We start from the raw sequence: 13,654 nt of genomic DNA on the forward strand, positions 1-13,654 counted from the left end.
CTTGGGAGTCTGAGCAGGCCCAAGCCTACAGGCTTCCCTTGAATGATGCCACTTTGGAACTAGTTTGCCTGTGGCTCCTTCCCTCAGGGGTTCCAAACCACTTTCCAAAAGCCAGGTGGGTTTTCTTCCATACACATGAGGATGTACACACATGGTACCTTACTTGTCCAGATTTAACTTATTAAAGTGGAGTTTCTGTACATGTAGAGTCTAGCTCGCCTGGAACTCAGGTATGGTTCTAATTACTTCACACACATTTTTCATTTATTCTTCACAAGTCACTGAGACAGCTGCTATTGTTTAATTTACAGGTGGGGAACCTGTGGCCCAGAAAGCTGAAGAACCTTGCTGGAGTTCACACAGCTGTGACCAGTGGGTCCCAGATGTGAACTTAGCCTAAGTGAGTCCAGAGCCCAATGCCATCTCCTGCTACCCAACAGGAGAGCACAAGTTCAAGGCCGGGGGTAAGGGTCACCATGCTGCAGTCCTCTCTGGCAGTGCTGCTGAGCCCTCTTCTGCCCACTCTCTTGCTCTCATCTCCCAAAACATACCCACTAGCGACTGCTGGGAGTTGCTGTGTCACTGAGCTGCAAGCCAGGGCCTTACCTGGATGTAGAGGTAGTGCACAGCCTCAGTGGTCGCCGGTGGCTCACTTTCACGGCAACTGCTCTTTCCATTGCAGCCTTCATCCTAATCCAAGAGGAACACATGAGAACTCAAAATGGGACTGAAATGAAACAAGATCATCACCCGTGCCCACCCCTACCACATAAATGGCCAGTCAGTGAGCAAACACAACCACCGTCCTTTAGATGCTTACAGCATTTAAAAGGCAATTCTGCTAATACCAGAATCTAATGTATAGTTTACAGGTCTGCTACTGTACAGATGGGTATTAAAAGGTGCACAATCCACAGAGAGACTAAGTCAAGTCAATTCCTTCTTACCACTGATGTCTTTCTATGGATAAGAAGGGTAGGATGTATTCAGTTTTACTGGAATGCGTTCCTTTGATGATAGGCTTACTTTGGAAACAGAAGGTGAGGAATTCACCTTTTGCTAAAGCAATTTAAATGTGATCATATTCACCAAAGGGCACACTGCCCTCTGGGCTACAGCACTGAAGAACCACAGGTGTCACTTAGGGTGACCTATCCTTTAGATGACTTTTCTACATGGTTAGTCTGTTTGTTCCCTACAGGTAGTTTTCTTTCTAACACTTATTCCTTTTTTTAAAAAAATTCTTTTTCTAATAGATATATATATATAAATACTCCCTCCTTCCCTAAGTATGGAAAAAGCATTAGGTCGCATGTGACTGTTTCTGATTTGCATTTTTTGTGTGGAAACATTTTTCCACATTTTTTTCTTTATTGAAGAAAAAAAAAAACCTGCTCTGGAAACAATCAGGTTCTACTCTTGAATCATTTATTTATTACTGAGGATTGTCTGTAGAAACTTGTTAATCTCTTAGAAGCATCTATCCATCAATTAGAATGCCCATGGGATATCTCCCCTAACTGAGCAAAACCAGAACTATAAATTTGGTGCTGCTATAATAATTAAATGCATAAAACCAAAGCAGTGTTTTAGATTACTTATGCTATTATCCCTTAAACTTCCTCAGGGGTTTAAGGTGATTTTAATAGAAAAGGGAAGTACTTCTAAAATGCTGGCTAACACATTCAAACCTCATTCAAATCAACTTAATTGCTTATCTAATAGAGTCTACATGTAGATTTTTCTTTATCTACTGTGAATGCACCCTTATAACTGTTTGTAATTATATTTTCTTCCTGGTAATAAAGTCACTACATCCAACCCCCAGTTGCAGAAGGTTGCTCTATAGCAACAACTGACAGCCCTGGAAGTTACAAAGCTTCACCCTGAACTCCACGCATCAGCACTGAGGTGCTCTGCTGACCTGGGTGGAGGAAGATACAGAATTGTGTGGGGTCCAAGGCCTAGAGCAGTGTTTTTCAAATTTTTCAGATCATGTTATACTTTATATCACACCCAATACACACACTCATAAGAGACAAGTTCTACAGAGTTTATCTTTACTAGGGTGATGCATTTGGGTATTCTAAACTCCTCTCTACAGCATTTAAAATAAAATAAAGCTGGTTGTGACCCCTGAAACTGATTTCATAACCTGTTACAGGATCATGACCCACTGTTCTAGAGGATGGTTTACAAGAATAAGTAATCAAGATTAACTGATGTGAGAGAGACTACATAACTCCACAATTAGGCTGTTTAGTTACTCAATTAATTTACATTCAACCCTCATCCCCAACCACACAATGTTTCCCCAAATCCTCTAGGAAATGGTTTTCACTAAAACCAAACCAAACCAAAACAAAAAACCCAGCATGTCAATTTACTCCTCTCTTCTCAAAGCAGACATGTCTCATTATGTGGATAAATTTAGTCCTATAAATAAACATATGAGAGGCATATTTTAAATAATTACATGTTAAAATGGACAGTTTCTATATCTGCATATCAGATTAAGGCTTTACTATTTTACCTGAGGTTTGAAACATCAAACATTTGCCTACGTACCTACTCCATGATTTAAAAAATGGTGTAATTTCTATTTAAGTATTTACCTGATTCTGACTTTTACTGTTCTCATCTTCATTGTCAAAGATGATATCGCTGTCAGAATCTGAAGCAGGTCTTAAAAAGAGAAATAGAGAAAGGCTAAAGAAACCAAATTTCCTGTTATAATTCAATAGCTAAGAGTTATGATAAACTGTATCCAATTGAATATAAGGAAATAAAAACATGAAAGTAAATGACCAGGGTGGATTCTGAAATGAATTAAACTTCATTTTAGGATCATAATTATTGGTTTGTTAACTATTTTTAGAACTGCAGTAGGCCCTGTGTCAAGACTCCAAATTGTTTTATATATTCCATAGAGTTGGAAGACCTTATCTAAAGAGAATGCTCTTTTAAAAACCTTATTAAACGTATTAGGACAAGAGACTGGAAGAAATTTCTATTTTTCCTTTCCCCAGGGCTTGGATTTTGATCTCTGGAAGACAGTTGGGGGAAAAACCTTTGGAATGAATTTGGTGATCCTCTCATACACACGTATTTCAGCACGGCCCACAGGCCTGGCTTTCTGAAGGAGCGCTCTTTCCCGGCGTGGGCTTGGCGGGTGGCTCTTACAGGAAGGACTGCGAGAAGACGCCGTCGTGCTCCTCGTCGTCCTCCTCGTCGCTGCTGGAGCCGGGGCCGGTGGCGGGGAAGCGGGCGCTGGCGGAGCGCTCGCCGGACGTGCTCCACTCCACCGAGCTGCTGAGGATGGGCGGCGGCGCGGCCGCCTCCACGCTGCCCGGGCCGTCCGTGTCGCTGTCGCCCGCCGGCTGCCGGGGCAAGGCTCGCCCGTCCCGGGCCTGGGGCCCCGCGTCTGGGGGCGGCATCGCAGGGCCGACCGGCCGCTCGTGCCTCTCGATCCAGGCGTTGTAGTAGCGCACGATGTTCTCGTGGTGCAGGCGGGACAGCAGCGTCACCTCGCCCTTGATCCTGCGGAAATGCCTGCTGGCCGGGTTGATGGGGATGCGCTTCACGGCGTAGCAGCAGCCGTCCAGCTTGTTCTGTACCTGGCGCGCGGGGAGGGGGAGAGAAGTGGGGAAGGGGCCGGTGGTGAGCTATTCCGAACCCCGCACAGACTGGCATTCATACCGCGTCAGCCCCATCCACTCCTAAACTACAGAACCCACAGCTAGTCGATGACCACATGCTTGAAACTCTTTTAAGCTGAAGGGAAGTCTTGACTGCCAAAAACTTAGAAAACATCTCGCCCCAAAGGAGATGTACTTGGCTTGCTAAGAGACTGGGAAAAACACAATCCCATTTTAATCATTCATTTTATTGACAATTACATCCCTGCTTTTCCAGTATCGCATCTGCTACCTAAATTTCCGAGTAAATATTCTCGCCTTTTTAACCTTGTTTTAAAAAAATTATTTCCTCAACTCAGTGTAAAGGTTCAGATGACGATTTTCGTTTTCCTCCAGTATTTTTTTTTTACACTTAGTCACTGAACACAAAATAAACTCCAACATTTTTAACAGACCTGCATGCAACTTCTAATTCTCAACTTATAAAGTTGTGTGAACTTGGGCAAATGACTTAATTTCCTTGAAACTCAATTTTTTAATCTATAAAATGGCACTTATACCACTTTCCCTATCTCAAAAGTGATTGAGGATTAAACGAACTGATGTGAGTAAAGCACCTTATGAAGGCCTTGCAGAGAAAGGTGCTCAGTAAATAAAAGCAACTGGCATTAACACAATCTCTGCTCATTTATTACTAAGACTGAAGTTGATACTACGTAAGGAAACAAGAACAATAAAATTAAGAAAAAATAAAAACACATGAAAAATATAAAAAAAGGTTTCACAGGTAAATTTCCATATTCTAAATGGAAGCATCCTTATTCTGGGCAGTTTCACTATGAAACTGGGCTAACTGGAGTAATTTTTATAAAATTTCATTTTCTGAACATTTCAGTCCCAATCATGCAGGTCAACTGAGGTGATGAACACCAACTTGGTCATTGGCAGAGGGAGAAACTAGTTGGTTACAAAAGAGAAAATAGAGCAGTATTCTCTTGTTTGGCTCAAAGTTTCAATTACTATGCTAAAAACTACCTTTAGGAATGAGAAAGGAATACTATATAATTGAGTTTCAGATTACCTATTTTTGGAACAGAAATAGGGGTAAGAAACATGTTTTTTGAGTGAAACAGTGAAGGTGTGAATGCTGATTTCATCTCTTGACGGATGTATGTAAATACAAGTGATACAACCTCTCTGAGCCTCAGTTGTCTCATCTGGCAAATGTGATAATACCTATTTCTTAAGACTGTCACAGGACTGAAAGACAAGGTTTGTGAGCCTCCTGGCACACAGCCTGAAATAGGGATTGTGCTCCCCAAAATGACAGCCCTGTGTTGTTTTATGCCACATTAATAGAGTGGAGGACAGTGAGAAGTTCTGGTATTGTCTTTCAACATTATGCCTCAGTAGACCTCACATACACCACTGTAACTGAGCTGGACCCTATAGGGACTTCCTAGACAGACCCTCCTCCCTGCCCTCCTCCACCTGCCTCTTGTTTGTAGAAAAGCTTTAGTCTCCCAGGCCTCCCTGAGTCACAAAAGGCTGGCCTGATAATTAAAGATTGAAAGAATGTGAATATGTAGTAACAAAAAAATAGCAGTTGGGCCAGAAGAACTGGTAACAATTTAGACAGTGAATCAGCCATATGGCAGCAACAGAATCTTTAGTTCCTTCCTGAAGGACATAGGTAACAATGTCTGATACACATTCCTGAGTTGTTTGACAGATACTAAAACTAAAACCCCACCAGATGAAAGAAGCTAACTGCATGATGACCATGAGTACATAGTCCCCAGACTGGCTGGAGCCTGAAGACAGACGTTAACCCTTGTGACACCACCCTGTTACCTCACCATCAACGAATCAGCATTGTGCATGAGCTGATCATGTACCCTGCAACTCTCTCCCTTACCCTGCCTTTAAAAAGTCTTCCCTGAAATCTACCTGGGAGTTTGGGTTTCTGGGGCATTAGCTGCCTGTGTTCTTTGCTTATTAGCACTTGCAATAAATGCGGCACTTCCCTTTACCACAACCCGGTGTCAGTAGATTGGCTTTACGACACATAAGCAAGCTGACCCAAGTTTGGTTTGGTAATCCTATAGAGTCACTGACTTGGGTATGAGACTTGCTACACTGTAACTCCTAGGAATTCATTTATTAAAATGCAGAGGTGCATACACAGTAAGGGGTCCAACTGCTAATGAAATACCACATCACTGAGCAGACGGCCCTACCTTAACCTGAAAATAGAGATGGGTGTGAGGGCTGTGGAGTTCTCATAGGGAGAAACCACAGGAAAAATATAGGGGTTTAAATTATTAAGATGTTTTTGTTATATGAGCTTACTAGTCATTTTAAAGTACTTGTAAGGAAATGAAGTTTGATCATGTTTTGCAGTCAAGAATCTAAAATACAAAGAAATTAAAGGAGTTGATCAAAATCACAGAGTTAAAGGGATAATATATACTTCAGTCCTCCACTCCTTTTAAAGATAACTGTGATGATCTGATTAGGATATCTGTTTGCCCAAAGTAGATCTATTTACTCACCTGTCATGTCTATACTTTCAAGAAGAAAGTTGAAAACTTACCTTGATACTATGGCTTCCTTTTGTAAAACTTGCTTAAGTTTATCTTTCTGTTCCTGACTACCACAGAAAAACTAACAATTCCTTTTTCAGTGTAAAAGGCCTCCCACAATAACACAGGTAATGCTTCCTAATAATACTCTTTAGAATCCTACACAAACATGTGCCTTCTTGACGGTGGACTACCTTCTTTTGTAAGACGACATCTATCTCATCTGGATTTGATAATAGTAATCTGGGTCTCTTAAATTCAAACCAAATACTTAAATTATACAAAAACAGCTGAAATCTCCCTCTCAAGGAACAGATGATAATAGAAGTCACCCAAATACCTTGGAATGAAGAAGAGAAGACCTAACAGCAGCACATCTTAACAATGCATTGCTACCTCCCCATCTCAGCAAGAGCTGGAAAATAAAACCTATCAAGACCATCTGGGGCCATTTCTCAGTTTCAATTCCATCTCAGTTCTAACCCTGTACCCCTTTTAGCTACAGCAACTCTAAAAGCAAAAAAATGGGAGAAAAAGAGAACCATTTTCTTTCTGAACCAAACCACACAAAAATGCTCCTCATGTAGAGGTCTTGACTTCACTTGAAGTGCCATTGTAATCATGTGGGTTCATGTTAATGCACTTCATCAAGCAAGGGAAGCGGAATGATGCATTCTTAATGTGTCCAGTGTAACTTTAAATAAGCCTTTAACCGCATGAAGGGGAAGATAATCATAGTTTCAAATGGTCATATTCATTTCCCTCCCCATTCTCAAAGTTGAAGTCCATAAGTCTGCAGAAATACAACAGAGAAAGAGCTCTAAAAGGGACTTGGGACAACTCTGTACCACACCTTGATGACAGCTCCAAAAGCTCCTTTGCCGAGAAGCTGTAATTCCTCAAACTCGATGAAATAGCGGGAAAACTGTCTCTGTGTCTCACTGAAGAACGCAGCACTGGGTAGCTGGTTGCTAGGAATAACAGTCTCCATGTAATCTTGTCCTCCAGAATCTGAGATAAAACAAAAAGAGGCCACTGAGAAACAGAGTAAGAGCTACAACATCCAACAAGGATGCAAGTGCTGGAGGAAGGGGCCCCGACCAGTAGTTTGAAAAAGTACCTCTTACCTGGCAGACACTTTAATACTTTCCTCACCTTGTCCTCCTTAAAGGAGGTAGAAATACACAATTAGCCCAAGTTTACAGGTCGGAGTAACTGGGAGTAAAGAAATGACTGAACCACAGAGCCAGAAGCCAAACCCAGGTTTACTGATCATCACAATCTCTACTGAGGTTCCTTCACCTGCTACTTGAGTGACAGCAGGGGCATCCAGTTACACGGCAGTACAGGTGACTCAACACTAAGAAAGGCTACACCACCAGACACTCCATCAGAAGAGACAGGAAAAACCAGGATAGCAAACACAGTTCCATGCACACAGCACATGTTTAATGAATGGGTTTATATATAGTTCAGCATATAGATAAAATAAATGATGCTTGCGGTCCTGTCCAGCCTTAGGTTTATGTGTACTCTCAAAATAATTTATGTCAAATAGGCTATGAGAAAAGAATGGTAACAGACTTACCTTCAGGACTTTGTTCCAGCAAAGGTGTTTTTGGCTGAGGATTGATAAAGCTGTGTTTTAACAACTGCTGAGGACTCCATCTTTCCTTGTCATCCAAGCAGACACACCTCAGTGAGAGGAGAAAAAAAAGAATCTCAGAAGTGCATAAAACAAATGCTAAACTAGCTAATCCAAAGCTTTTAACGATAGGTTTATTTTTAAAAGATACACATTAGAGAATTCACGTTAGTTATGGACCAAAATGCACTCATAAGTGAATTTAACTTAATTAACATTCCGGCAGGATTTATATGCTGAGCACCAGGCTGGGTACAAGTTGGGGGGTCTCACGCACACGCAAAGTAGTCTCTAGAGGCAGGAAGACTGACCCTCATGGAACAGTATTTCAAAAGTCGAGGATAAGACAGCACAAGTAGGCTGACTTTTCACTCCCACTCACAGCTCAGTGACTTGCCATGCTGAACTGAGCCTTTCTGGGGATCAGTCATAAGTAAAAGTTTCCCCAAAGACATGTAAATCAGACAGCTGATGCAGGGTTGAGGCCCAATATGATAAACTTTAGATGAAGTCTGTTCAGCATAGTACAAAGCTGGTAACAATTAAGAATGACCTTCAAAGTTCTACGTTCTATCATCTACTTTCTTTTCATTCTCATTCCTTAAGCCTATTAACCTACTGTTTAATGTTCTAATAAACAATTTATCTTTTAGTGAATGAAAAAACCTATACCTTTAACCCAGTGTTTTTCAAAGTGGGGTCCCCAACCAGCAGCATCGGTATCACCTGGAAATTTGCTAGAAATACAAATTCTTCTCCACCCCAGTCCTAGCAAACCAGCAACTCTGGGGGTCTGGGCAGTAATCTGTGCTTTAACAGGCTCTCCAGGTGGTTTCAATCAAAGAGAAAGTCTGCGAACCACTGTTCTAACTATCTAAGTGGTTGGCTTTCATAACAATCATCAAGTAGCACTGCTTGGTAGAACCTGACCCTAATTATAAAAATATATTTAAAAGAATCAGCCATCACTGTAAATTGTGGACTACACCTATAAAGTGGTGATAGAAACTATCATAAAGGGTAACATTTTATTTTTTTCATGTCATAGAACTAAAAAGTAATACACTCCAAATTTCATACCTTGAGAGAACAAGATTGCAGTAAATGCATTTGTATAAGATATTTTCCCCTAAATTTAAAATTAATTTTTAGCTACATCAGGAAATCATGAACACCTTCTTACAAATATTAAAACTTCTTACAAATATTAAATATCACTGGTAAGGGCAAAGTGCTGGACAACCACTCAAATAATGTCATTTATTGTGTGAATATTGGTTTTTTAGATGACATCCTATACATATTATTCTTCAACTTGTTTTTTTCATTTGATCACATAAAAGGTTCTGCACCCAATTCTGCTGTGGGGAGAGGGTGTCTCCCCAGATCAACAAGCAATTCTCTAACACCACTTGGATGTCATACAGTTCAACTCAATTCCAACACTATCTACCTGGAGACAGCATCAGATCCCACAGGTTAAGGGTTTAGTCTTATAAGACTGCCCTCCCCTGACCCCCACATGAGACAACAGCAAGTCCAGGTTGTCACTTGTGCTTCTGACCAATAGAGATTGGTTCTACAAACGGGAGATTCCAACTACCTTGGCCCTTGGGTTCAATTAATTTGCTAGAGCAGCTCACAGAACTCAGAACATTTTACTTACTAGATTACCAGTGTATTACGAAGGATATAACCCAGGAACAGCCAGATGTAAGAGATGCATAGGGCAAGGTGTGGGGGGGAAAGGCTTGGAGCTTCCTTGCTCTTTCCCACATGCCACCCACCCAGTACGTCCACAACCTCCGGCTGTGTTCACCAACCTGAAAGCTCTGTGAACTCTGTCCTTTTGGGTTTTTGCTTCACTACATGGGCATAATTGATTAAATCATTGACCGCTGGTAATGGATTCAAACTCCAGCCCCTCTCACTTCCACGGAGGTTAGGGCTGGGACTGAAAGTTCCAAACCCCTAAATCATATGGTTGGTTCCCCTAGAAACCAGTCCCCATCCTTAGGTGATTTCTGAAAGTCACCTCTTTAATATAATAAGAGGCATCTTTGCTGTTATCCCCATTTTTCAGAGGAAACCCAGGGTAAGGAGTTTAAGTCACTCAGCCAGTAAGGGGTAAAGGTGGAATATGAACCCAGCTGTCTGGCTCCAGAGTCTGGGCTTTTCCCCATCATAGATTTGAAATAAAACCTTTCTCCAAAGGATGTTCACCAAGAAGTAAAAATATAACTACAAATGAAATGCTGCTATGCTTGTCGGGGAGTTTTTTTCTTTTGTTAACTGGGGCTGGACAGCTTATACACATGACTTAGATGTTTAGTATATTGAAGCACAATTTGCAGATATTAACTACTGTATATGAAAATAGATTTAAAAAACAAATTTCTTCTGTAAAGCACAGGGAACTTCATTCAATATCTCACAATAACTTTTAACGAAAAAGAATATGAAAGTGAAAAAAAGCACAGGAGTAAAGTACAATTACAGAGAATCTCAATGATACTCACTTCTTCAGAAAATCTTGAAAGTCAGCTGGTAAGTCACTAGGGATGGTCACCGGGTATTCTTCACATTCCTGTCCTTGGCTGAGGGAGAGCAGCAGAAGGCCAAGTCTCCAAACATCCCCTTTCTTCCCCGTTTTATAAGGTAGGGCACTGTCACTAAAACGAACCCGGGTTTGCTCAAACACGTCCTCCTTGCAAATGTCTGCTAGGCGCTTAGAAATGCTGTAGTCCGTAATCTTGACGGTGCCCTCTGCGTCCAGCAAGACATTCGATGCACTCAGGACCTTGTGCACTACGGAGTTGCTGTGTAAATAATCGAGGCCAGATAGGAGCTGAGCTGCGTACCTGCGAAGCTGCTGCACGGGGATGGGGCCCGAGTGGCTCAGGTGGGCTGCGAGGGAGACTCCATTACTGTGCTCCACTAAAATGTCCACCACGATAGAATCGGCCTGCTCTTTGAGATTCATTGCAAAGTACCGTACTACGTTTGGGTGGCTCAGTTTTACCAGTGAGCTGAATTCCGTTTCTGCCCCTTGAATCTGATATGGAAAAAACCAGTAAGGTCATACTGGGTTGGTCAGCATTAGCTAGTGTTTCACTTCGAAAGTAAAATATTTAATAAAAAACATACTTTCAAAGGAGAGGAGAAGGATATGCCCTGAACTGAGTCCTCCCCTAAACCATATGGTCAACCTACTAGTTCAAAAGATGAATAGCTCTTAAAAGTAACTTCTTTTGCGATATGGCCACTGGAAAAACAAACATTAAACTGTTATAATTTCAGTGTATTTACTTCCAATTTTTCTTTTTGTCATAAATACACACACATTTCTAAACACAATGTTTTACCTACTGCTTTATAATCTCTTTATTTCATAACACTGCAATATACAATATTAAATGTTCTCCTTAAACTCAGTATTATACATAAACTTTAAAGTTCTCCAGTCCCCTAAACTCCAGTTGTGAAGCAGTATTTTGAAAGACTGGGAAAATAAAAATGATTGCAAATAACACAATTATGAAGTACTCTTTAGTCCCATTTCAAGAGAGAGCTATTAATGGGATGAGGGCTAAGAAAGGAGGTTGAGAAGCAGCTGCACAAGTTTTGACCATGATGTGAAAGAGGCAGCAGGGCTGAGACAACTGGTAAGAAAGGCACTGGTTCTCCAACATGCCCTCTGGTTAAGCAGAACTCACAGCATTCGGGGTCAATTATGCCAGCCAATCAGACACAGCGCTGTTCTGTTTGGTCATCTTAACCCTCGAAATTTGGCCTTTTGCTCAGTGAACCATCTTGGATGCCTACCTGCTTTTTGCACTTATCAATCTTCTCTTTTTCTTGACTGGTAAGGAACGGACCCATTTTTTTCTGCCATTGAAGGACCCACTCATACAACAAGACAAAACTGCCAGTGGCTGTTTCCAAAGCATTGTAAACTAATTTTCCAAGCTGTTCATCGCTGCCTGCACATTGAAAGAAAATACAATCAAATCTCACTGGTAAAGTCTGTGAGCATAAAAAAAGAGGGAATATACATTCATTCATTCAACAGTGGATAGATACCATGTACTAACATGAAAAATGTAATTTCATGTTATATGCTCTTTTGTAACTAATTTTTAGGATTTAACAATATACTCTGAGCCCTAAAATATTAAATTTTATAAAAGGACAGGAATCAACACTGAGATCTTAGTATCAGACCAATGTTTTCTTCTACTAGTCATTATTCACAATGTTATTTTCATAACCAGTTCACCTCTGATGACTGTGCCTACTGGTATAGCAGTGTACATAGCTAAATACTAACATGGTAGAAGGAATTTGGAAATAAGAACTCTCTATCAAGACTGCTCCATCAGTGTAGATTAGTGTGCACAGTAAAAACAGATTTTAGTAACTTGGAGATTTGAATACATTGATGATTTTCTAAATACAAAATCTGAATATGCACAGTAAACACAAACTGGCCAATGGCTTCAAGGAAAGGAATCAGAAATGAAAGTTCAAATTTGAAGCTTGAGGGAGAGAGAGGTACGCTTATTTAGTGATAGGCATATGGGTTCCATTGTACCCAGGAGAGCTAAATCTCTGTAACACCAAAAATTTTCCTACAAAAAAATCTAAATTTTTATTATAACTATAATAGAAAATTACCAAAAAATTAGAAATGGAGAAAAATATCACCCACAATGCTACCATTTGATTTCTCTTCTAGCTCCCTTTACCCTGTTTTTGCCTAATTTATTAAATCATAGTACATAGAACAGTTTCTCACCCTTGACTACTGACATGTGGGACTAGACAATCCTTTGTTGAAGGAGGTAGTCTTGTGTACTGTAAGTGTTTAGCAGTGTCCCTGGCCTTTATCTACTCGATGCTAGTAGCACCTCCACTCCAGTCTTAATCATCAAAAATATTTCAGATGTTGCCTAATGTCCCACAGGGGACAAAACTGCCCTAGTTGAGAACCACTGATGCACAGTATTCTGTCCTTTTCTCTTAGTATTTAATTAACAGTTCTCCATGATGGTAATTATCTTCATAATGAAAAGTGAAGTAACCTGTATACCTAAAACAAAGTGGTCTTAGCAAAAACACTTTGGAGAAATGTGGCTGAACTAGCTCACTTCAGTTTTACTTCATAGAAATGCTGACAGAGATTTTAATTAAAATGATCTATCGTGCTAGTCATAAATAACTCCTGACATTCTTAGCTACAGGGAAAAAAATCCTGATGTTTGAAAATTTGTCAAGCAGAGGAAGCAACCTGTGGAATATGGGATCTATGCAGTACACACTGGAGACACGATATTGAATGTTTATGGGATGGAGTGTGATGTTATTTCCATAAAGCCTAATAAAATTTGTGCACTATACAGTACAATGTCTTGCAACATTTATCTCCCTAACTGGGATTAAGTGGGAATTTCATAACTGCTGGTTAGGTTTTTATTTTGTATTATAATTTTATTATTGTCACCCTCCTCTTGTCACTTTTGCATGATGGGGATAATAAAAGGGACAAAAGAACCCACTGCAATGAGGCTGAAGGGAAGTATGTTACCAAAAGGGCTTTGACCAATAACTCTACCACGTGCTAACAATGGTCATCTATACAGAAGCCTCTATTATTCTTTGCCATAGGGAAGTTCTTGATTCCCTCCAGTTCCAACAGCTTTAAACTGAAAAGCAAATGTTAATTAGTTGATCTTTTATAAAAATATTTCATAGAAAATTAGGATATATTTTAAAAACTAGACCTG

The 13,654-nt window shown here is 40.4% G+C and overlaps 1 protein-coding gene across 4 annotated transcripts in view; it reads right to left on the reverse strand.

The window, feature by feature from the left end:
• EIF2AK4 (eukaryotic translation initiation factor 2 alpha kinase 4) overlaps window positions 1-13,654 on the reverse strand; it is an 80,029-nt gene that overhangs the window by 42,361 nt on the left and 24,014 nt on the right. For all 4 annotated transcript variants that reach the window (XR_012073376.1, XM_072962689.1, XM_072962691.1 and 1 more), the window contains exons 8-14: window positions 11,694-11,851; window positions 10,388-10,923; window positions 7,812-7,918; window positions 7,077-7,234; window positions 3,184-3,617; window positions 2,616-2,685; window positions 607-690 (exon numbers count right to left, since the gene is read on the reverse strand). Coding sequence is in view for 3 of the 4 variants with exons in the window: in XM_072962689.1 (XP_072818790.1) it covers window positions 607-690; window positions 2,616-2,685; window positions 3,184-3,617; window positions 7,077-7,234; window positions 7,812-7,918; window positions 10,388-10,923; window positions 11,694-11,851 (1,547 nt within the window). In the remaining variant the exon portion in view is untranslated. The remainder of the gene's footprint in view (window positions 1-606; window positions 691-2,615; window positions 2,686-3,183; window positions 3,618-7,076; window positions 7,235-7,811; window positions 7,919-10,387; window positions 10,924-11,693; window positions 11,852-13,654) is intronic.

The sequence above is a fragment of the Vicugna pacos genome, chromosome 6 (assembly GCF_048564905.1).
Source record: "Vicugna pacos chromosome 6, VicPac4, whole genome shotgun sequence".
Lineage (NCBI taxonomy): Eukaryota > Metazoa > Chordata > Mammalia > Artiodactyla > Camelidae > Vicugna > Vicugna pacos.